The sequence below is a fragment of the Crotalus tigris genome, unplaced genomic scaffold (genome assembly GCF_016545835.1).
Source record: "Crotalus tigris isolate CLP2741 ecotype Arizona unplaced genomic scaffold, ASM1654583v1 scf7180000018016.4438896, whole genome shotgun sequence".
In the NCBI taxonomy this organism is placed as follows: Eukaryota; Metazoa; Chordata; class Lepidosauria; order Squamata; family Viperidae; genus Crotalus; species Crotalus tigris.
The window spans coordinates 2,261,731-2,287,768 of NW_024096778.1; the positions used below are offsets into that span (position 1 = coordinate 2,261,731).

The 26,038-nt window shown below is 40.0% G+C and overlaps 1 protein-coding gene across 2 annotated transcripts; it reads right to left on the reverse strand.

The window, feature by feature from the left end:
- Positions 1-5,543: 5,543 nt before the first annotated feature.
- On the reverse strand, positions 5,544-24,688 carry OGFRL1 (opioid growth factor receptor like 1). Of its 2 annotated transcripts, none has more exons than XM_039346704.1 (7): positions 23,589-24,688; positions 14,817-14,903; positions 13,289-13,370; positions 12,538-12,616; positions 12,381-12,447; positions 12,119-12,264; positions 5,544-9,390 (listed from the first exon to the last, which is right to left on the reverse strand). In XM_039346704.1, exons 1-7 carry the CDS (start codon positions 23,988-23,990, stop codon positions 8,640-8,642), a joined length of 1,614 nt encoding a protein of 537 aa, XP_039202638.1. In that variant the 5' UTR covers positions 23,991-24,688; the 3' UTR covers positions 5,544-8,639. The 2 variants fall into 2 exon arrangements, with proteins under 2 accessions (XP_039202638.1, XP_039202639.1); XM_039346705.1 differs by having other exon boundaries at positions 13,289-13,367; positions 23,589-24,687.
- Between the last annotated feature and the right edge of the window lie 1,350 nt (positions 24,689-26,038).

Sequence of the window (26,038 nt, forward strand, 5' to 3'; positions counted from 1 at the left end):
TTACTTGTATTGCTGGCTGGTGTTTTCTAGCATGTTTTGCAAGTGTCCCTTGGCTCTAGCCTGAGCTGCTGTGGAGACTTTTGGCATCTCCTAGTTTCAGCCTGAAGCAGAAGAAGTTTATTTGTTACAAGGTTGTTGCTGTTCCTTTAGAGGTTAGCATGGCTTCAGGGCTCTGCCTCTCTGCTCAGTTTGCAACTGCTTGCACAAACAAGCCACTTCTACTCATTCTGTGCCTCCGTTTGCCCATTATTTACAAGCTCTAGTTCCACCCATCCATTAAACTAGATCCTCCCTGGGAATCTTGTGTTTTGTTCTTATTTGCGACTTTTGCTTGTGGAATTCTCCTTTCTCATTTTCTCCAACACACACACTTGCAGAGGGCAATTTTCATTATCTCGATATCCACTGAAAGTCTGAATCTGTCAAGTGAGATGTCCAACTCATTTTTGTCCTCTCTTGCTGATAATTTGTCAGAAAGTGGAAGGAAAAACAAGGGGGAGGCTGGTGTCTGCCATCCTGAATTAACCCCTCATCATCAAGGAGGAGTTGGTTGAAAAATATCTTTTTGGCATCTTGGGGATGGTGGGGGAAGTTTCGTCCTTGAATTCACGATATCAGTGGAGAAACTGAGGAGTGGCATACAGAAGAACAGCTTCTGACATATTCCGAAGGAAGATGGGTCAGATTCAGTGGCTTGGAAGAACACAACCAGGAAGAGTGGGAAACCCTATTAAAATGCTGAAGGTGCAATTTGCAAAGAATTTTCACAAGAAGGAAAAGGGGGAAGAAATTGAAAGAGGCCACTGGGGGTGCAGGCAAAACTTTAAAAAATGCCAAAGAGTAAAAAGGAGACATACAGATTACAGGAATGAGAGCAGCATGATCGAGAATGTGTGGTGGTCTCCCAAAAACTACAGAAACTGTGAGACTAACACTGAAAAAAAGCTGAGGCTTACAAGAGATAAAACAGGGAAAAAAAGGTACTTCGGATATGTTGGAAGAAAAAGGAAGGCCAAAGAGGATATGGTGAGTTGATAATGAGTGGTGGGAAGGAACATTTATTAATACTGATTTTGAATGCTTTCTCTCAAAAGAGAAATGGAGCCCTAGTACTCAGCATTATGCTATTAGGGGTGGGGAAAGGAATGGCTGCAGCTTAAATTAGGCAAGGAGAGAACTTTGCTATTTTAACTGAATTCATATCTCCAGTGATATATGGATTATAGTCTAAAGCAGCGGTCTGGGACTGCTTACCAAGTTTGCAGATGACACAATGCAGAAAAGAGAGAGAGAATATTCAAAAAGATATAGATAGACTTAAGAAATGGATTGAAATGAATATGCTGTGTCTTAGCAACAGTCTATGTAAAAGGGATCTGGAAGTTCTTGCAGACCACACGTTAAACATAAGCCACAAGTATGATGCAGCTGTTGGAAAAATAAATGCGGCATTGGGTGCATTTACAGGACCAGGGTCAAGATCATGAGAAATAATCGTTCCATTCTATTCTTCCCTGCTGCATCCAGTTCTGGGCACCAGAATTAAAAAAAATATAGTGATAAATTGGAGGAACTTCTGTAACAACTTAGAATAAATATGATAGCAGTCTTCAAACATCCCAAATATCCCTCCATCATATATTGCTAACACTACAAGAAACTTGGTTTAGATCAGGTGTCAGAAATAAATTCTTGATTGTATTAGCTGTCCACAAATTTATAAATTGCCACATTAGCTGGAGTTTTCTTTTATAAGAGATCTTGAACAGAAGTTGGATGGGTATCTGTCAGAGACTCAAATGAATTCTGTAGTATTAACCGTGGCTGTTTCTTCGTGTGTAATGAAAAAAATACCCAGAGATTATTAAAATGATCTTATTTAATTAAAGTTAGTTGAATTACAGTACATACAGTAAAATAGTGTTAATTCTTTTTGTAATATTAGGTCTCATTCAGAACAATTACAATTTTAGCACACGTGCCTCAAAGAGTTCCGTTGTAGGAATAGTATATAATATTAGATTTCTATGAGTATTTTCCTTAACAATCAGAAAATGCCAGAGATTTCTGATTCACAGCCTGAAGTTGATGCACATGTTCCATTTTGCTATGTAGTATTTGATCCATTAAGTAAACAAGTGTCTGGAAAAGACAGAAGAAATGCCACATGCAGGGTGACGGGGAGACAATTTGTGTGTATGAAGTTGCATTCACACACTGCACTCCCATAAGGACATTTCCCTCAGGGTGGTCACGTGCAAGGAACCCCATGTATGAGCAAGAGCCACACATTAAAGGCCTGCAAAATACTTCTAGATAAATAGACTAGCAATCAAGGGAACAGTATTTAATGCTTTAAGTGAGCACATGAATATGTAATTGATGCAAAACACTGTTTAAAGCAAATTTCAGTTCATTTTCACATGCTGAATTTAGGATAAACAGAGCTCTGCCTTTATCAGATTATCTTATTGCGGTAAACCTAATAGGTATCAAATACAGTATTAAAATGTGTGTGTCCGTAAAGCTATCGTTGACCTTCATTAAAATGTATTGTAGTTTCAATCTCCTTTGGGATTGATACAAAACCCTTAAATCAGAATTGCTCTAATAAAAATCCCTAAATCTGTATAAAGTGCATTTGGAATACAAATTTATGGGGTAAGGAAGTTCAGAAATTGTCTAAAGTAAATTCAATATAAAATGGACCACTGTTTTTATTAAAACCCTAAAGATGGTGAAGAGGAATCATTTTGTACAAACCGAAAAGTACTCAGTGGTGTTATTGATAGCATGATATTTTTTCTACAGAACATGATTGTGTTATATCGTTTATACAGAGAGGACTTCAGCTTTACACAAATAAAACTCAGGAGACTGGAACATTACTTGAATCCTGAACATTGTACAGCAGATATAGCAAAACCACAGGAGATAAAACTCAAAAGACAGCAACCTTTTTTAAAAAGAAAACAAATATATGAGCTGGATAAGAGAGAACACCACAACACCAAAAACATTAGGCTTTCTTTGTTTCGAAGCATAAGATTTTGAGCTAAACGTGATCCCTAAATCTTGAACTAAGTCTTTCTGTTGTCAGTGGGATTTTGTCTCCAGCATATGTGTGGCAAAACACATCTGTGGACACGTCTGTTGACTGCAACATGCTGTATAATGTATAGGGCAGGAGTCCAAAACCCAAAACTTAAAATATATTTCTAAAGTTGTCAAACTGTTATTACCTTACATTATTTGGACCAAATTAATTTAAACCAAAGAATCTGCTTCTTTTCTATGAACAAAGCATACCCTCAGTTTCAATAAAAGCAGTGTTCTTGTTAATGAACAAGAAGAGCTTTTATAATGGTAGTTCACCGTACCATAGTAGGAGTTGTGACTCATAACTAGGAAAGGGTGACTTGGTCCAACGTGGAATAGCCAGTTGCAGGTGGATCACTTTAGGGCAGTGGTTCTCAACCTGTGGGTCGGGACCCCATTTGGGGTCGAACGACCATTTCACGGGGGTCGCCAAACCACGCTGTCCGCCATTTTTTTCCCTTTTCCCTAGCTGTCCTATTCCCTCTTATTGGTGGCCACACCCACTTGGCCACACCCCTGGGGGTCATCACAACATGGGGAACTGTATTATGGGGTCACGGCGTTAGAAAGGTTGAGAACCACTGCTTTAGGGGAAGGAGACAGGAAAGATCCCAGGCCATTGACCGTAGGTAAAGGGAGGTAAGGAAAGGAAAGTGCTGGGAAGATCAGCAGTGGTCCAGCATATAGGCAATGCAGAAGACAAAGAGAGGGAGGGAGGAAGAGAGGGAGGAAGGTGGGGTTCACTAGTTTTACCCAATTCGCCTCATAAGTACCCTCCAGATTGTTTTTGACTAAAACCTGGAAGAATCAAAATGTTCTGAGTTTTGGTTCTCCCAAACCACATTTTACCAAGAACCATTTGGCAAATCTCCCAAAATACTAAAGAATTGAAAACAAAGCTCTTTGTGTGTATGTGTGTGTGTGTGTGTTTTGTGATATTTTTACCACATCTACCTATTACATACTGAACACTATTATTATTAAATGACAAAATGCATGTATAGTAGTTGAAACTTGAGTATTCCCAATGCTTTTTTTCTAAAAAAAAAAAAAAAAAGGGTGCCGGAACTCATACACGTCATACAACCCGCCTTGCCTACTCTACAAGGTTCCATCCAAAAAAGGTGCCGGAACTCCGTTCTGGGCGTTCTATGAGGAAAAAAAGCCCAGAATATTCCCATACTAAAAGAAAATCATTATGCCCTTGAAGCGTCATGCTCCTCCTTGGGGATTTTCTGATTTTTGAACCCTGCCAAAGTCTCAGTGTTCACTAGGAGGTATATGAGATGCTGGCAGTAGAAAATGTACCCACCTGAGCACAGAAATACTTTTTGATTTTAAAAAATGGGAAATTGTGTTCTGGACATTGCATTTAAACCAAGGGGTCAGACAAGCTCATGTTGTGGGCGCAGTTATTTTGAATGCAGACATCTCTACTGTAACCAGTTGCATTTCCCCCCCAATTAACTTTCACCTCTGTTTAAACCTCTCTTCTTTAACAACAAAGTGGTTGTTGCAAATCAACAAAACAAAGCTTACTTAAATACAAAATGTAAACATACTGAATTCTCAATATCAAATACAAAAGAAATCAAAGCAGCATTTAATGAGAATAAAGGCTTTGCACTCTCTCCATCCCTATGCCCAGACTTAGACATGTCATTCAGATACAACAGTGTTTCCCAAACTTGACAATTTTAAGGCATGAGGACTTCAATTCCCAGAATTCCACAGCCAGCAACGCTGGCTGTGGAATTCTGGGAGTTGAAGTCCTCATGCCTTAAAATTGTCAAGTTTGGGAAACACTGAGATACAACATGCAGAAGCTTAGGTGCAATCACCATCAAGAAAACAAGTTTCTGCCTGCTGCAACAGCACCACCACCACCATTAGAATCACAAACTGGTCTGATCTTAAGTGATGAGTGAACTAGGCAGAAGAAACCTGCCTCCAGAAATAAGGGAAAACAGCTATGATTTTCAAAAAGCTTAAAAGTCAACATTTGAAACCTGAGTTTGAATCACAAAACTGAGCCAGCAAATATTGAAAATGAAATTGCATCATTTTTTGGGGGCAAATGTGTAGGCATGTGGATATGTGTAACCGAAAGCGGGAGATGTAATGTTTTATTACAAAATAACTTCTAATATTCCTTCATTCAAGGAACATTGTATTGTGCTGCCATTTTAGATGCTTGCTGTTGCTAGAGATTGCTGCATGCCAACACTGAAAGGCAGCCAAGAAGTGACAGGGTAGGAAGCATTCATAAAGAGTTCCTTGGTTTTACCAAGAAAAAAAAAAATCTGCAAGCTGCTTCGTGGTATACATGCTTGGCAAGCGCCCCAGCTACATGTATATCATCTAAAAGGATCATTATCAAAGCAGAATTTGTACCAATTCCCCACCTCCATGCCATATGCTTGAAAAACATCTACTAAGCCAGATCGAAAGACAGGAATACAATTTAATTATACTTTTGACATTAACAAGACAAAATTCAATCTGTATGTTTTTAAAAAATTTGCACAATTCAAAAAGGCAGCATTACTTATATTTAAGGAAAATCTTAGAAACAACTGCCACCCCCAGGGTTCCAATACTGTTGTACTTTAATCCATGTATCCTGTGAACTTGCAGACAGAGGACTAACCCATCACAGTTGGCATACAACAGTCAGTGCTGGTAAGATGGGAAAAACAAATAATACACAAAAGCTTTATTTGCAATTATTTTTTGTTTCTGTGCATCCCACAGGTGGGAGGAACAACGAAAGATATGCAAGTATTCTCAGCACAGGCCCACAAAATCTTTGTTGGTGCGTGCTGCTACTCGCTGAATTCCAGTAATTGACAATGCCCTGGACAGTTGGGAGTCATGTTTTCTAAAAGCCAAATTAGAATTCTTTTAACAGAAGATGGTGCCAAAAGCAGAATTTTCTGGAGTGAAGGAAAAATAGAGCTTAACAGTACGTTCCTATTACCTGGGAGCCTATTTACTATTTCTACTAGATTGTGGGTTTCTGGACTGATGAGCTACGTTTGCGTTGCACAATTAACCCAGCCTAATGCTACCCTCTCTGAACGTCTATAAGCCAGCAGCAGACTACCAGTCAGGCAGTCTCACCTCAATAAGTGACCATCACTTCCTGCTTTTTAAAGTCAGCATCTTTATGTCCATTTTATCCTACATGGCTGCAATCTGAGCATTAGGGGCAGAGAAAGTAAAAACAAGAAAAATAATCAGGAAGAAGTACCTAGAATGTGCCCTGACAGTGCAGCCAGCATGGAGACATGTTTAACCCTCTTTTCCACGGCCACACTGCAGGGCTGACTTGGAATACCTGGTTTAAGACACAACCACCATGGGATAAACGGGTTAGGATGTATTATTTATGTATTATTTATCTCTCCACCAGCACCAGTATCACTACCTCTTCCCCTCTTACTTCACAGCTAGTTCTCGATTTATGTTCAGAATTGGGATCAGGATTCCATTGTTAAGCAAGATGGGTTTTTATGTGAGTCATGCCTGACTTTTTTTTTTTTTTTTGGCCATGGCTGCTAAGTGAATCATGGGGACATTAAGCAAACACAGTTTTCCCCATTGCCTTTGCTTGTTGGAAGCTGTCTGGGAAGGCTGCAAATGGAGTTCACCTGATCCCGGGATGCTGAACCACTGCAAATGCAAACCAATTGCTAAGCACCCAAATTTTGATTACAAGACCAGGGGAATGCTGTAACAGTTGTTAAGTACGAGGAGCAATTGTAAATCGCTTTATGTGATGCTTTTTTAGCTTCAAATGATTTCTAAATGAATGGTTGTAAGTTGAGAATTGCCTGTAGTTTAGCATGTCATGCAAACAGTCCATGAGCTTGTGGGACAAAAGTACTAACACATACACACAAGTTCTTTCCTGTTCTTAACCCAAACTAATATCACAAATAAGCCCAATCACGTAGATTACCATTTTATTAAATGTCTCCTCTTTTCATCTACATGTTTTTTGATTTGAGGAAGGATAATTAAACTATATATTAAGAGTGTTATAATTATGACTTTGATAGAGAGCTATATTGACTCACTAGGAGGCCCTGTGAATCTTCCTAGCTCTGGCAACGTCTTTCGAGTCCTTTGCATTAACAGACTTCAACTTTTAGAAATGTACTATAACTCCTTCCCTGGGAATACTTCCTGGGTCAGAGGTGAAGAGAGGGAGAAGCAAGCAAGAGAACAGTGAGATGCCTTGTGCAAATATCAACATGCTGAGAAGGATTTCCTGCAGTAAACTCCAACAGTAAAATTATTGGTAGGAATTTTCAGGAAGGCTGGCAGAAAAATAAGATGAAAGCTCCTGTCTATAAAGGGCTTTTTAAATCCGTTCTGAAATTCCAGGGAGGTCATATTTAAAATAGTGTTTTTCTGTCCTAGAAAAGCTGGATACACAATTTTTTGGGGTCTTTGCAACGTTTAAATTTTCCTGTTTTATACGAAAGCCTTTATCCACAGGAATGAAACCCCTCAAGGGGAATGATTCCCTCCTACCAGTGATTGCTCCAGATACTGAAGTAAACATGGACGAAATGCTTACCTTCATTCTCAGAGGTGTGCAAGTCCATGCAAGAATGACAACAAAAAGGGAGGGGGATGAAGTGAGATAATAAATAATGGAAAGCAGAAAACATGCAAGCAGAATACATTTTACCCCATTTTATATTCACAGGAACTTTGCTGATGTGTCATCATGATAAATGAGTTTTCATTTGGAATATCGTACCTGAGCAAGGTGTCATTATTTTAAAACATTTAAATACCTTATACTGTATTCTCATTAACAGCTCTGAATCCTATTTTTCCAACACTTCATTCAGTGCATTGTGTTAAAAGGAGATATCAAGAGAAATGGCAATAACAAACTGTAAGCGTATGTTGGGAGGCTGGTATGCAAATAGTAGCAATTTGCTACTTTGCTGTATTTTCTCATTAATAACCTAGGGAAATTAATTACGAGTTCTAATAGTCAAGCTTGAAAAGGAGCTGAATTAATATAGTTTGCCCAGTGTGATTCAAGGCTGTGCTTGAGTTTAGCTCAAATCTCTGAGGTCCACTTTCTGTGTTAAATAAGAATACGGCTAAATTCCAATTTTTAAGCAATGGTAGGCACTCTAAATATTAGCATAGTTATCTGCTGAAGAGACACTAACTTTGGCTCCTTGGAAGTCTATCTTGCATCCTTATTTTGAAAACAAAATCTTAGAGTTAATTAAAAGAGTTTAAATAAAATACACAATAAAAATAAACCTTAGATTTTTATGCATAGGAAACAGATTTAAATGAAGTTTTTTTCTTGGACTTAAGCAATATGCAGTTTGTAAGCTTAATACACAGCTGGGAGAAGTACAAACCGTGAACAAATTAAAGAAACCACAGCCCCACAGAGGCTAAGCTGATGTAGCCAGCACTGGATCCAATATCAAAGACCTCTTGTTCCTTAACAATTTTCTACAAGTGAAAAACCATTTTGTCACAAGCAGTAGAAGATTTCACTCTTTATTTCTTACAGATGAGCTTGCCAGGTTTTTATCCTTACATATATTGTCTTGCATATCTGATGACATATTTGTTGAATTGTTTTTAGTCTCACATGAATCTTTTTCTGTATCTTCCAAATGTTTGCAGTCTTGGCTAACGTTTTCCTTGTTTTTGCCTTTATGTTTTTTTAAATGAGAAATAGTCTCCTTCTGATTCAAAGGCTCAACAACGTCCATTTTAGAGTTCTGACACTCAGCGCTACTATTTTTTACCATACTGCCCTGCTTAACAACTTCAGGGGAGCTGGTTTTCTTACTCTGATCACTATCTGTACCATTTTTAATATGCTCTGTCTTTTTCTCACCATTGGTTTTATTCCTTGAGTTACAAATTTCAGATACGTTCTTAAGATCTTTTGTCTTTTTATGTTTACAAGTAGAACTGTTACGAAGGGACACGGGTGAAGGCAGCTTTTTACTGGGTTTGCTTCCTTCCGGCTTCTGTTTCCTCGGTGGCCCCCATATGAAATGGTCAGAAGGCATGTAGTGCTGTTGGGCAAACCGTAGGAGCTTTCTCCTCTCTCTTCGATCTCTAATGGTGTACACAAAATATTCCAGAGCACTCTGTTTAATATTGGGGATGGTTTCTTCCACCAGAGCCTCGTGAAGGATCAATTTCACAAGAGGAGGCTTGAAACTTTCATAACCAAGTTCACCGAGGCTCTTCAGAATCCGGGTGATTCTCAGGTAATTATGTTGGGATCTGCAAAGAAAGATAAACTGGATTCAAAATGACAGTTGGAAAAAAAAAATTTCAGGAGGAAAAAATATAGCTGAAAAATCATCGCTGCTGGTATCCTTGACAAAAGAAGGACTAAATGTCAAGTATCAAAAGAAAAGTCTCACCCTGATAGATAAATTTCAATCATCTGTTTATACATGTTATGGAATATAAAAGCTGACAAAAGCAGCATTCCTATCTTGAACCCCCCTCTTTTCTTGATTGACCGATGTCAGAGACCGATAAACAATGAAAAGAGAACTTAGAACTACCGTATTTTCCGGCGTATAGACAACCCCCGACTTCGGTGCCGAGTTGCATGCCTAGAAAGTCATCTTATACGCCAGAAACTACCGTAATTTCCAGCGTATAAGACGACTCGGCGTATAAGACAACCCCTGACTTCGGCGCCGATTTGCATGCTTTACAAAGTCATCTTATACGCCGGAAAATACGGTATATGATAAACTGGATTTGAAACAATTGGTACTAAACAGGGGGTATCAGGTGAATTTCTGCAAGCTAGAGTTGTTAAAAACTTGGCAACCTTTTTAGCGGCTGCCATATTGGTTTTGCAGAGAGAAATCAGAAACCTATTAGTCAAATGACTAAGATTTCCGACAATCGGGTTTTTGCCAAATGTTATGAGTGAGTGAATAGCAATTTAACAGAATATAACTCAGTGACTCATCCTCCGTGTTTGAACATACACCAATATGGTTATCATACGGAAGACTAATGTATCTGCCTATTGTCATCCTAACAGGAAATACATCAATTTAGGCCAATATAAAAAAAGAACCCTCCTGTGAGGAACATGCAAAATGTTATAAAAATGTCTAAGGATTGTCCAAGAGGGATCAGCAATTGCATGATAATGAAAATGAGTAAATTCAGCTCTTGTCATTTTGAAGACCTAAATGCCAAATCCTCCATAATCAAATCTTTGTTGGTCCAAAGAATGATATAGCCACAATGTACCAAATCAGAGTCAGTTTGCCTGCCTACAGATGCTCTCCAGAACATTATTTTCAATGAGAAACTGACATGGCATATTCTTAGGCAGGCCTCAAGTAAGATACAGCCATACATACAGTACCATGTAACGGCTTTTAAGGTTGAGAGAGGAACATGAAGAACAGTTTTTAGAAGTCTAGACTGAATAGCTTCCAAGAGAGGAGGGTAAACCTATACCTGGGCACCATATATCAGCAAGCCCACAATCTTGGTTTTATATAATTTAATGGCTGCAGGAATGCAATTATTGATTTGATGGTTTGTATATTTAAGCATCGCACTGGGGGGCTCTTATACAGCATTCATATAATTGATTATTCCAACAGCAGAAAGTTAGAAATGAATGATCATATAATTGATTATTCCAACAGCAGAAAGTTAGAAATGAATGATTAAATAGTAAAATACCAAGTCCTTAATTTGGACAAAATCCCCTATTATTAATTTTCTACCTAGTTGAGACCAAAACCTATTTTTGACTAGTTAATTTCAAGAGATTTCCTAAAGCAGAAGATCACCAATGCTGCTAAGCATCTATAGAGCCGGTATGTGTCATAAATGGGACGGCTGCATGATCTGTATGATTGATTCTTGTAAGTAAAAATGGAAATTGATCAATGGGCAAGAGATGGAGGACAAAAATCTAGCTCAGCAAAGGCCATGGCTATGGCATGAATACAGAAGTTAAAACAACAAAGTATATAGTTAGAAGCAGTTGGACCAGATGCTTCTAGAGAACATCTGGTCCCTGAACAGATAGTATTCAGATCAGGTTAGGTCTGTAACATTTAGCTGAGAAATAGTTTAGTCTTTCTAACTTTTATGCTGCTGCCAAGTCAAGGACAACACTTGAATTCTTCCTAAAAGACTTTGGAGAAAATTAGCACCATTGCTAACTGCATTCTATCTGAAATCTGCCTTCCAACATTTGCTTCTTCTAGGAACAGCCAATGCTGCATAGACAAGCAAAGGTTATGGGAACAATATCACTGTTCAAGCCAAATATCATTATCAACAAATGAGGGACAAGCATTCAGGGACCCCATTATGGAAACAGTCCCATGTTTCCCAGAAGTGCCTTTCTAATCACATATAGATACAGTATAGACTATGTATTCATTGTATTCTACATCTTAATAAAACTGATATTACAGCTGCATCTCTTTCTATTTTTTTTTTTAATGTGGGAGAGAATGTTACTATATGAAAAGAAGAGAATAAAAGTGTGTCTGGCTTGCATTCAGAAAAAAAGGTGAGGAAACAAGATAAATCTTGTCTACTTCCTCTGCCTTTGATATCATTGAGTATCTTCATACATGTACTCCTTGACTTATGCCCACTCACAGTTGTAACGGATCTACCTTGGGGCTACTTACGACCTGGATTTGAAGTCTGAACAATTGTGTTCCTCCCATGGTCATGTGACCAAACTTTGGGCACTTGGCAACATGTCCACATTTATGTCCATTTGTAGCGTTCCACAGTCACATAACTACATTTTTGCCAAAAAATTGGCACTTACTGTACGTCTGTTTTTCAGCAAAACTGTGCCCATAGTGAACCACTAGTTTGCTTAATGACCACCCTATTTTACAACCATCACAACTTACGACCAAGAGAGGAAGAAAAGTGTAATAACTGCTTAGAAAAACAAATCTGGAGAGAATCAAGCATCTCTGAAGACCTTACTTACTCATTCAAGTGCTGGAATCTTTCTTGCCAGTTAGCAGCTCGTACCACATTCCCAGTTTTATCGATTAATTTTATCCCAAAAAACTCCAGCATCATCTTGTAAGCTAACAGGAATCTTCGGATCGCTTCTTTCGTTTTTTTGAACTCCTGTAACAGATTTTTTTTTTGCAAGAACGCACAAACACCAAGAGCATTAAATATACAAAGTTATTCTAGTTCAAATGATTAAATATTAGCATTACACTATGAATTAGATGCTTTACCTCAATTTCACAGGTTGTTAATTCTTTTGCATAGAAATTCAGTCCTTGCTCTCTGAGTGGAAACAGCCTACATTTAAAACAGATTTACAAGTTTTTCTGAAACTGAAATGACTTTCACCAATTTATTAAAAAGAAATTAAAAGTAAAAGATACCAACCATTGTATATAAGTGTGATTGTGTTCCAACTTTTCATAATCTCCTTTCCATTTATTCAAGACCTCTTCAATATAAACCCCTATAAATATACCAAGCAACATAACCTTCTAAATACCATTCAGGAATTCAGTGTAAATGTAAGTACAAGTAAAAATCTTTAAAAAGCCATTTTTAAACTAGTTTTAGTACTTAGTACTTATTGTTAAAATGAACACATTAATATTCTTTCAATGGTTGAAGGACAAAGAAATATATGGGATTAACTATTGCCAAAGATCAAACAATGTCCTTTACCCTTCTTCACCTGTTGAAGACCTCCAAGGTCCCTTCCATCTCTATGACTCTATGATACTAAGCACACAGACTCAGTGATGCAAAGCTAACTTCAGAATCATGGTGCCTCAAAGACCTTCAAAAGGGCATGAGATTTCCTGAAACTTCTAGAAACCTAAGCTGAATCACAGCTGAATCACTTCTTTCCTCCATCATGTAGGACAGCAAATCCTCATTGCAGTCACACACATTGATGTTCTGAATCTTAAACTCATGGTAACGCCTCAAAGACATATTTTGGGGGTAAAGTCATGATGAGAACCCTTGCAAACAAGGTGAAGGAGAAATAAACTCAACATGTCTTATTTCCATCTCAATATGCACAAATACAGATCTATAAAGTCAAATGCAAAATAGAACTAGTTTGGGCCATCTGATTTATATACATCTGAAATTGAACTAGGTACCAGATACTTACCGTCAGGTTTAAAGGGAATTTTGTTCTTGTAAAAGCGGAGATTGCACAAATCATTTTGGTATCTCAATTCTTTAAAGTTCTGCTGAGCAGAAAGGAAGACAAACGCAAAAATACTCCATAAGAAATAGTCTGTAACCAAAATTATTACAGGTATGTTTTTATGTAATCCAAAGTACAATTTGCTAGACTAGTCTAGAAACAAGAGAGATGGATAAAATGTAACAGGATAACGGATTAAACTTTTTAAGGCAATTTGATATCACATAGATATCATAGATAAGCCAAAAAAATATAATAATTGTAAATGTATAATTTGAGTTACTAAATAGAAGAGAATATTTGTAGCTCAGGGTTGAACTGTGGGTTCCTTGGTGCTCTCTGAGCTTGTTTTCTTGCAGACATTTAATTACCCAACTATGTAACATCATCAGTGCTAGAAGGGAGAGGGGCTTGCTCTCTATTTTTATACTCATAGCATCTCCTGTCAGTGTTGGTGCGTTATGCTCTTGATGGCTCTTTGATCAGGGTATTCTTTACTGCTTGATTGTTGGTCTAATATTAATTTTGGTATATAGTATGAATTATTAGGCTACCATCCTATAGTCCAGTGGTTCTCAACCTTTCTAATGCCGTGACCCCATAATACAGTTCCCCATGTTGTGGTGACCCCCAACCACTTATACATCACCGGGTGCCAGGGGCGTGGCCAAAGAAAAGGGGGAAAAAATGGCGGACAGCCCTGTTTGGCGACCCCCGTGAAATGGTCGTTCGACCCCAAATGGGGTCCTGACCCACAGGTTGAGAACCACTGCTATAGTCCCTTATTTAGAAGTGACTCTCACTGAATTGAGCAAGACTGATTTTTGAATAGTTACTTACAGTGTAGAATTGCCCTATTTAGCTTTAAGTAAAATCTCTTAAACAATCTCAGAAACATAGAGTGTATCTATTTGTTTGCCAGGAGTTGAAACCAATTTGAAAACACATAATCAATCAATGAATCTAAAACATGTTCACAAAATAAAGAAAACCACTGAAGTTAAAAAAAAATCTTGCTTTCAAGTAAGCATATATCTCAAATAGCTGATACATAAAATCAGTGGTAAAGTGATTACAAACTCTTTTCATTTCAGTTTCGTTTTTAGTGTCATTTTTTTTATTTCCATGGGATATGTAACAGGCAAATTAGTAATTGCACTGTAAGAGTTGTGTTATATAGTTCATTTGCTGTTGACTTCTCTATACAGGTGTCATTAAGTTGTGTTATATAGTTCATTTGCTGTTGAGTTCTCTATACAGGTGTCATTAAGAAAAACAATTAACCAATAAACATTTGAAATAAAATATAATTATATTTTAATAACCCCCATCAAAATGGCAATTATGGGGGCTGGTAGAGTTCACCAATATCTCTCATTATCCATCTTTCAAGGCCACTATAATTTTTTTCTAAAAAATTAAGTGTCTCCACTGGAACTGCAAAAGTCTTTATTTTAATAAATGCTCCCAGAATACAAAATGTTCTTACTGGATATTGATGACGATATTTATATAAGTCTCTTGCAGCATAAAAACTTCTCTTTGGTTTAGCCGTCACATCAATTGAATCATCCCCCTGAAAGAGAAAAAAATCTCAGTGAGAAGCAGCAGAATGAGCATAACCATTTAAGGTAAATCCTCATACCGGTAATCCTCGATTTACGACCACAATTGGGAGTAGAATTTCCATTGCTAAGAAGATGGTTGTTAAATAAGTTGAGCCTGATTTTATGACCTTTTTGCCATGTTTGTTAAGCAAAACGCTGCAGTTGTTAAGTGAATCACATGGTGACTCATTGTTGGAAGCTAGCTGGGAAGATCACAAATGTGTCCCTGGAATACTGCAATCATCATAAATACATACCAGTTGTCGGGAGTCTGAATTTTGATCATGTGACAGTGGGGAATATACTATAGCAGTGGTGGCGAACCTATGGCACGGGTGCCAGAGGCAGCACTCGGAGCCCTCTCTGTGGGCACACGTGCCATTGCCCCAGCTTTGCCTCCCCTGTGACCCCCTCCTCTCCAGCAGCCCCCCTGAAGGAGAGTCGCCCTCGAGCGTGGCCCACACGGAGCAGCGCACCAAGAACATGGCAGCCAGGCAGTGTAGACAAGACTCTGCCCTCACACCCTATCATGCAATTGATGCTTCAGGACGTGGGCAGAGGGTGTGGCCGCCATAATGCTGCTAGGCTGCCTGGGCGATCTGCGGCAGGCCCTGGAAGTGGTGAGTGGTCCTGTGGGCAGGTGGGGGGAAGGGGGCAGAGCAGGGGTGGGGCAGGGGGTAGGGCTGGGCCAGTTTTTGGGCATTCAGTCTCTAAAAGGTTCGCCATTACTGTACTATAACAAGCCTAAGAGCGAGAATCGGTCATAAATTACTTTTTTTCAGTGCCATTGTAATTTCACACAATCACTAAATAAATGGTTTTAAGTCAAGGACTACCTGTATATGGAACATTTGGCAGCACAAACTTAATATTATTTCTACATTACCACTTGAATTATTTATACATCTTCACCCTTCCATTTTCCAACCCTGGTTCTTTTTCTTTTGTTTCTGAGATCCTCTCCAACCATGATTTTTATATCCTCCACCCCAGATCTCCTGCAGCTTGGAGGGTCTTCCAAAGGAACTCTACTTGATGTCTACCAATTCCAGGTATGACTGCTCCAACAAAATGTTAATGAACACCACAAGTAGGTAACCTGGAAGTTTTACAACCATGTGTATCAGTAAGCTTTTTCAAGGAATCTTATTTGTCTTCAAGACTAAGATCTGATGTTTCCCATTCTATGGCTTTGATAACAAGCAACGGCACTATTCAGTCTGGATACCTCTCTCCAAAAAGTTACTTGAGCAAACTAGTTTGGGTTAAGTTCGTACATTGTGCTAAGTCGCATACAATGCTTATAATCCAGATTGTAACATACTAAGCTAAACAGTGTAAGAGAATGGTTGAAGAAATTGAATAAATAGTTATTTCAAGAGCAACTGTCCCAGTTCCAGCAGGGAATTAGTCTGGGCTCATTATGTAAACACAAGAGGGCAAGATCTGACCCCCATCGCCAATGCATTTGAACCTTATCTAGTCTTTCCCAGGTGAAAGCTGTCAGTCTGGAGAGATTCCTATGAATTAGGCATAGAACAATAAAATAGCTAGACAGTCACACATGAGGGTCTGGTTGTATGTACCTGAAACGAACCCAGTTTTTATATAAACCAAGATGTAAATATTATAGATTTTATTGTGGTATTCCTACTTTTTGAAACTAATGTCATTGTGAAAATCAGAAGACCTGTATGTATCTAATTAATGTAGGAACTATCACATATTCATTGTCATATAATTTTCATATAACTGTGACTTTGCAGGCAGTCCTGCAAAATCCTGGGAAGGTTAAGTCAATACAACTAAGCACCAACGTTTGAGCAATCACTGAGCAGCTATATTAAAAGAATGAAACTGTTCTTTATTACAAATTAACATGACATATTTCTTTATTAACAAATTTAAAAAACATGTAAGAATTATGTTGCATTATTATGATCTTAGTTCTAGATACAGCTTTTAAAATATTTGATAAATTTCTTTTTTTTCTCAACTCTTCTTCTAGAATATTAAGATACTTAGAATGCTTGTCTATAATCTGCTGATTACTAATATTTTTTCTTCAATTGGGATGGGGGAAATATTAATGACGTTATCGGGGGGGGGGGAATATTAATGGGGTTATCCAAGAGTCTCTATTCATTCAAACTGATCTACCCAAATGAGCCTGCTGCATATCCCATCAGCCAAAGAGTATCGACTGGCGGGGACAACAAGATGAGTTTTTCTTACAGTGGCCTCTGTTGTTTGAAACATCCTTCCTTTACAGCAGGGGTCCCCAACCTATGGGAATGGCTGGCTGGTGCATGCACATGTGTGCGCGCACTCCTCACCACTCATGCTAGCGTCCATGCCCCATTTGCGCATGCACTTGGGCACGAATGGGGCTAGCGCCGGGCGAGTGTGCGCAGCCCATTTGCGAATGCGTGAATGGGGCTGCTAGTGCCACGCCAGTGCACATGGCACTGTTTGTGCATGCACTTGCGTGTGCACCAATTTAAAACCTGGTCTCCTTCCCTCTGGGTCACGAGCCTGGAAAGGTTGGAGATCTCTGCTTTAGAGATTAGAATGGCCCCAACCCTGTCAGCCTTTCGTTAAGGCCCTAATAACCTGCCTACGTTCCCGAACCTGAGGTGCTGAATGCCCCCCCCCCAGCTTTTCCTAGCTTCATTGCTAACTGGCCAAGTATCTCAGCTGCATGTGTATTTATTTTGGATGTTTTTGTTTTTTAAATTTTTTATTGTTTTAAAATGTTTCCAGAGCCACTGACTGAGATGAGCAGCTATAGAAATTGAACGACCGACCGAATGAATGAATGAATGAATGAAATGAATGAATAAAGTGACAATTTCTGGTCCTGAAGCAGCATAATAAAGCTAACTAAAGTAATTGTTCATGGATAGCCAAATGTACAACTTACATCAATTTAAAGGAGCTTTGTGATCTGTGCGAGTCCAAATGGTGTCATTCAATACCTTCCCATAATTAAGGTATTTTAGACACTCTAAGTATCTCATAACATGGAAATATGACAGAACTGATGCCATCAAATGGAATACAGGTAGTCCTCGACTTATAACAGTTCATTCAACGACCATTCAAAGTTACAACAGCATTGAAAAAAAGTGATTTATGAAGGTTTTTCACACTGTTCCAGAATCCTCATGGTCATGTGATCAAAATCCAGATGCTTAGCAAGTGACTCGTATTTATGACAGCTGTAATGTTCTGTGTTCATGTGATCACCTTTTGTGACTTTCTGACAAGCAAAGTAAATGAGGAAGCCAGATTCACTTCACAGCCGTGTTGCTAACCTAACAACTGCAGTGATTCACTTAACAATTGTGGCAAGAAAGATCATAAAATGCAGCAAATCTCACTTAACAACTGTCCCACTTAGCAACAGAAATTTTGGGCTCAATTGTGGTCATAAGTTGAGGACTACCTGAACCAACTGAAAATAATTATCATCCATGGAAAAAATCATACATAATAGCTTATAAAATGTGATCTATCTATCTATCTATCTATCTATCTATCTATCTATCTATCTATCTATCTATCATCTATCCATCCATCCAGCATGCTGTCCATCTCACCAGAGGTGAAGGATTCAGTGAATTTTTGTGCTGATGATGTTGGTTTGTGTCAATAGAACAAGCTACCCTTTCTCTGTTCTGGAGGTTTGGAGATGCTTCAGAACAAATCTAATAAAGTATGAGGTGAGTTATAAAGAGATCAGGAGCAGAAATCATATTGTACAGTTACATCGTATTGGAATAAACTTAACTAAAAAGCTAAGTTTGCAAAATTGTATCTCAGTTTAGAAAACAGATAACATTAAGATCAATATGAAAACTGTAGGAGGTAAGAGTCTTTTGTGCCAGGCAACGGCTAGAGTACAGTTAGACTTTTGTAAAACAATATTCAAATATACAGAATTGGCTGTGAAATCTCAGAGCAATCTTTGGAATGTCACTGTTTGCCATTACTGTTTGTCAGTAATCATGCCTCATAGTCTGAGAAATATTTTTAAAACGTTGGAACTGTTCACATGCAGAGAACTACTATGAAAACAACTCCTAAATCTTTTTCTGCATACTGAAGGAGACAGGCTGGAGAAAGCTTCACAAAATTCAACACAATAAACTTTAAAATAGCAGTGTAAAGTTGAATATTGCCAAGTCAAAGCCTGAAACACACACTCGTATCTGGAAAAGGGTGAATGCCATTTTAGAGAGGAATCTATTGCATGAACCTTGAAAACACAGAACTGCAATATACCTTGGTGCATCTGTTCCCCTACTCAAAGCTAACTTGAATAAACAGCATAAAACAACAGGTACAAACAAGCCTGTTCACAAAGGAGTATTTCATTTCCTTATTATACTGTGGACCTCATTTTAATATGTGCAGTAAGTTGTGGGTGTAGGGCTGAGACACTGGATCAAAACATTAACTACAGCAATTTCAAACCAACTCAATTGTTCAACATTTTTGCACCATTCATTTCCTACTCCATTTACACACACACACACACACACACACACACACACACACACACACACAGTCAATTAAGTGTAAGGCCATATGCATTTTTGTAAATATGTGCTTGTAATCACCAAATATTTTCCTGACAATATCTATAGAAGATAAATACTTTAAAAATAGGTGTCTTTTTTGTATTCTTGAGAACCTATTTGATGCCACTGCCATTTTCTGCCCTTGGCTGATTTAGGCAAAAAATTGGTCACGAGGAAATAGCAAGGTTGTAGGCTAGATCAGAGGTCCCCAACCTTTTGGGCACCAGGGATTAGTTACATGACAAGAGGTTTTTCCGCAGACCGGAGGGGGCGTGGTTTTGTGTGCTGCCTGCATCCCGTGGACAGGGCTTCGCTTGTTTGTGTGTCCCGGTTGCTGGCATGCTGCAGCCCGGTACCAGTCCATGGACTGGCGGTTGAGCACCCCTGGGCTAGATTGCAAAAATTAAAAATCTATCCCGGAAGAAACCAATGGGAACCAAGTTATGTACAGTTGCCAAGAAAATTATATTAATGTGTCTATGAACTCACCAGTGAAATTTGGTTCAAAGTAACTTTTCCTTTTAACATGATGTTGCATGTATTTTATCCAACAAGAGGAAAATCTCCCTAAACAAAATAACATACCATAAAAGCTCTAGTGATTGAATCCATATCCTTGTTTATCTTTCATACAGAGAAAGTGGGACTGATGATGACACAAACAAATTAGGTTTTCTAAACTACAGGTTGTCCTTCACTTACAACCATTCATTTAGTGACAGTATGAAATTACAATGGCACTGAAAAAAGTGACTTAAGACCATTTTTCACACTTACGACCACTGCAGCATATCTGTGGTTGTATGGTCAAAATTCAGAGGCTTGGCAAATAGTTCATATTAAGACAGTTGCAGTATTGCAGGGTCACCTTTTGCAACATCCTGACAAGCAAAGTCAATGGGGGAAGCCAGATTCACTTAACAACTATGTTACTAACTCAACTGCAATGATTCACTTAACAGCTGTGTCAAGAAAGGTCGTAAAATGAGGCAAAGCTCTTTCAACAACCATCACGCTTAGCAACAGAAATTTTGGGCTCAAGTGTAGTCATAAGTCAAAGACTACATTATTAGCTATTCTGATGGGCATCAAGACATTAAACAAGATGTGCATATGTATTGCCTGGTATTGCCCTAAACTGACACAAGTGCAAGAAACACTTTGATTGAAATATCTGTAAATATTAAAAATGCTTGAATGAAGACTTTAAACTATTTATGGAGGGCTAAGAAAGAATATGCAACTGCATATCCAGAATCAGGTTTGATGTTTTCTGATGTTAGCAGCATTCACACATACTTCAGCTGGGGTTTGGTTCAGAGCTGCAGATTAGGAAATAATAAGTACCCTTCCAGTGCAATGCTGCCATACAGTATATCTATTCAGAAATCAGTCACATTGTTTTCAAGAAGGCTTACTCCCACGTAAGTGCACATAGGCTGGCATCCATTCTGTTTTAGTGGCTCTTCTTTTCATTAGTCATACTTCTATTCTTAACCACATTGTATTAGATAAAGCACGTTAATCATTATCCATCATTTTTACAGACTGGAGCCTCCAAGAGATCCAGAATAAATCTGAGAGAGAGATTTGCATCTCTGCATCTCAACAATATTGAACTAGTCAGGAACTTTACCAACTACATAAGAAGATGCCCAGGCAAACTAATACAACTGCATTATCACTGTATTGTGTATTGTACGGCATTATAATCTTATTATTTCTGTAACAGTTTTATGAGTTTCTTTTACAATTAAAGTAACACTAATTATTTTTCTCATTATCTAGAGTAGCTGGGAATTGGGCAATGTTGAATTAAAATATTGCAGACACCTTGGAATGAAGACTGTTTTATGCATGTGTTTCTTGAGGATGCATCTTTTAAGAAATATATAGCTATTACCAAAGACATAGTTAATACCAATCTTTAGCTATAAATTGTGTTTTGTTCTCTCAGTATTTCTGGGCAGTGCTTACTTTCAGTGGCCAGGTTCCGACTAGCATCCAGCCCCTTACAAACTAGTATGTGGTAAATGAAAGAAATGAGTGAGGATTACAAAATGATTCTAGTACCATTAACATTATGCAAGTGGATTTAAAATGATTACTGAAATAGAAGTGCATGCCAGAAAAAAGGTAGCAAGTTTATAATGCCAGTCTTTTGCCTGAATAATCCCAATGTCCTTAAGCCTAATGCAAATAGAGTTCCACAGATTATTTGGTACAGTCAACTCAAGTGAAATCCAAGTTGAATTCAAATTTTGAATACTTTGTAGACTCATCTATGAAGTTTTCTCAATAGCAACTATGTACATCAATATATATCCTGCTTTTCTACCCATGATCAAAAGGTGAACTATTTAAAGCATCTATAATGTTTTTTTTAAAAAGGATGCAGTAATTTAAATGCACTGATGTTGTGAAGTAGAGAGAAGAGTAGTACTTGCACAGGAACTCATAATTCAGTGTAGAAGTTATATTTTCAAAATTAAGTTTTCGTACACCTAAAATTCAAATTTAAAAACTACATTATAGTTTGAAAATTGCAATACTGTTATAATTTTCAAGTTTAATAAAACAAAAACCAAAGTAGATGTATACAGAAAACAGAACTGCTGGAAAATAATTATTAAATATAAATAGTGAAAAGTTTACAATACAGCCTTTTTATAGAATGTTTTCTTTTCATATTTTAAGAAAAAATGCTAATCTCTGAATTCTATCAACACACAAAATGATACAGATTTCTTATTATATATTTTTGTCCTTTGCTAAATTCCAGAAATTTTTTAATTAAAAATATATCTCTATCCAAAAGACATCATGTGTATGTCCATTAAATTTAGTGTGACTTCCTGTTGAGACCTATACAGGATTGCACTGCAAAGCACTTACTGGAATGATTTCAGAAAACAAATCCAGACAGATGTTTCCAATGTGCAACCAGAACACACACCCAGACACACACACATCCCTATATATCCCTCTGTATGTATGTGCTTATGAGAAACTTGAATGTAAAGTTCTCTGAAATTTGGCAGTTTCCTATACTTTACAGTAGTCATTCTAACATTCTATATTCAAATAGTCATGTGAATATTTTTTCTTTTAACATGCTGTTAAGATTGTGAATTGAAAACACTATTGAAAACTAACCTCCTGCCAGAAGAGTATAAAAATAAAAATATACCCATTTTGAGTTTTTTTTAAAAAAGAAAAAAAAAAACCATCAGAGAATTTGATAAAAGCAGGAGAGAACACCAATATATTATCTCTCTTGAAGACTCTTATTAGTTATTTTAGTTCTAGACAGTGAAACTCGTATCCCATAGGTAAAAGCATGGTAGAGATGGTGGACTCAACCGTCAGACCCTCAAGCAAATCCAGTTCTGAAACTGCATTTTGTCTTCACCCACACGATTCTCTGAAGTAGAGGTTGCAGAGGAAAAGCCACTTGGATTAGGCATGTCTTGTGATTCTTAACGTTAAAATCATCAGAACCTTTTCAACAGAGGACACCAGGCCGGTTTGTTCAGTCTGCCAAGGAGGAATGAAACAAACCCCAACCTCCCTCCACAACAGCTCCCCTTTCCACACCACGGCACGGGCGCAACAGGAAGGAAAACCAAACCCAGACGGAATTACCAGGCTGGGGCAAGAGATCGCAAACTCACCCCACGCTCGGGGCATTTCCCTCAACCTCGCCCACCCGTCGAGCCCATTTTCTAACACGTGGGGGGGGGTGGAGGATGCCGTAGGCACGCCTAGCTTCCAAGTCACAAAGCATGCAAATATTTCCAGCGGTGGGGAGGGAAGCAGCGAAGGAGAAAAGCAAGGGTGCGGGAGAAAAGGAGTCAGAAACCACACGGGGAGCCTTGTAACCTTGGCTTTCGCGCCCCGCCATCCGTGGCAAGCCCGCACAGGGAAGCGACGGCCAACCTTGGAGAGACCCCGGCGCTTTCCAAGGTGAGCGCCAATGGCCCCGTCCAGGAAGCGGCGAGGAAGAGCTCCAGCGCGCCCCTCCGCCCCGCCAACCCCCGGCAGAAGTTTGCAGGGGTCCTGGGTTACCTGTTCGGGCCCGGGGGCTTCGGTCTCTCCCTGCTTCCTGCCCTCGGCTTCGTCTTCTTCGGCCACCCCGTCTCCTCCTGCCTTTTCCTCCTCCTTCTCCACCTCCTCCTTCTCCTCTTCCACGGCAGCCCCTTCGCGGTTCTCGGCGGCTTCCGGCCGGCCGCCTGTCGCAGAGAGCGGTTCCTCTGGCGGCGGCGGCGGCGGCGGCTGCTGCTGTCGCCGCCGCTGCCGGTCAGCCGCTGGGTCGTCGTCGCCCTCGCCGCCGCCCGCCTGCTCCAGCGGTGGCCCTTCTTCCCCGCCGGTGTCTTGCAGCTCCGGCTCCGAATCCGTCTCCCAGGTCGAGTCACAGTCCTCCACCGTGGTGGGCTCCTTGAAGCTGACTCCGCTCAGCAAACTGCCCATCGGAGAAGCACTGCGGGAGCTCGGCGACCTCCCCCCCCCGTTGCCCACTCTTTCCTCCCCTCCGGAGACGCAAAGGGGGGCACGCGCGCGAGGGGTGGGGGAGATCGGCCGGTCCAGAAGCTAGCTCGGAAGAACGCTGCTCCTGGAGGCCGGGGGTGGTCGCGCCGGGACGCCACAGCCGAGCGGCAGAAAGCCACAAGGAGGTCGGGGAGGGGGGCGGCGGTCAGACGCAGAAGGGAGCAGCGACAACAGCCAACAGCTCTGCTCCTTCCTCCCTTCCTTCCTCAGTCCCCAACCCGCAAACACGCGCGGGGGTGGGGAGGAATCGAGAGGAGGAGCTGAATGCTCCGGGATTTCCACAGGAAATACTGAAGCCGGCCCTCCCTTGGCCGCTGCAGCAGCAGCAACAGCGGCGGCGGCGGCAGCAGGTGCTGCCTGAAGGAGGAAGCCGAACGGAGCGTTTCGCCGCCCAGCAAGTCGCGGAGGTGCGCGGCGAGTTTGGCGACGCACGTGCCCGCTTCTAGAACTTCTCTCCCCCGCTCGCCGCCCCTCGTCGCGGCTGCCTTGAGGTTGGGGCCGTAGGCCTCTGACAAGCCTTGGAGAGCCCGAAGAGGAGGGGAGGGAGGACGGGAAGGAGGCGGTGTTGCAACACCCGGCGGACCCTCAACTCGCTGGCTTCTCCCCCCCCCCCGCCGGCTTGAATCTCATTGACTCCTAGGGAAACCCCGCTGATCCTGCGCAGAGGGGAGCAAGGGCGCCGAGTGGGACACTTGGTCCCTCAGGCAGTCGAGGTGTTTTTTTAGGGGGGGGGGGCTGCTGCTGGGTGGAGATACTGGGAACTGAAATGCAGATGGCTCAAGTTTGGTGGCAAAAAGACGGCAGGAGCGCTTTTATTGGCAGGGCTCTTCGCGCGTTTACCTCTAACTCGGTGGGTGGGAAATCAACAGGTGCATCTTCATTCTTGGAAAGCGGAGTTTGTTGTTAACCCACAGCTGTTAAAATGTGAGGAGGGACAGCTTGAGCTCTGCATGGCTTCCAAATATTGCCTTTTAATTAATGGCACGCTGTAACTGCCCACTATATTCCTTCAGTAGCAATAACAATTCATTACAGAAACTGGTGGGGTTTTTCTGTTGTTGTTTTGAGTCTGTTCCAATATGCAGATTTTTCTTCTCAAGCATAGTCATTCATCCATAGAACAAGGGAAATGGCACTCTAGGAAGAATACAGAAATTCAGCATCTTTATGATGTTCTTGGGTTCAAAATAGCTGACAAGTCAAAATGGTATTTTAAGAAATTGAGCAAGATAGGACTATATTGATATTTGAATGGGAGACCATCAACAAATCCCAAGACCCTCCCCTGCTTTCATGGGCATGCCCATGAAGTCACCAGATGTCAAACTATTTAGTAAGCAGGTGCTGAAATGCCTGTTAAAACACAGAAAGCAGATAATATTTACCTGGCATGATGATGGTGGCAGACTCCGCACTAAGAAATCCTCAAATCGGCTACGAATACTAGCTTCACTACTGTTCATGTTGCCTATATGGGCAATCTAGACAGTAGGGAAGATGACCTTGATGGAGATCTGCAAGAATTTTACCTAGACCAGGAGTAGGCAACCTTGGCTTTTTTATGACTCGTGGCTGGCTCAGGAATTCTGGGAGTTGAAGTCTACGAGTCATAAAAGAGCCAAGGTTGCCTACCTCTGACCTAGACAAACAGGGCTGAAATATTTTGTAAGTGCAGAGCAATGAGATCATAGTCAGAGCTTAATCTCTATTCTCTTTGTACAATTCAGAAAAAATCTATCCTTGCTTTGGCTTCTCTATCTTCTGTTCTCCTGTGTAGATGAAACCTTAGACAAAGGAACAATTCAGGACTAAGGATGCAGCGCTGTGTTCTCTGGGAGGACATACCAAGAAAAATAGAATAATTTGGATATCTTTTTTCTGTAGGTAGAAAGAACTATTTAGGTGCCAACCTTCCAAGTCTATTCTGCGAGACTTGAATCTGGAAAGGAGGGAGGGAGGAGGGAGGGAGG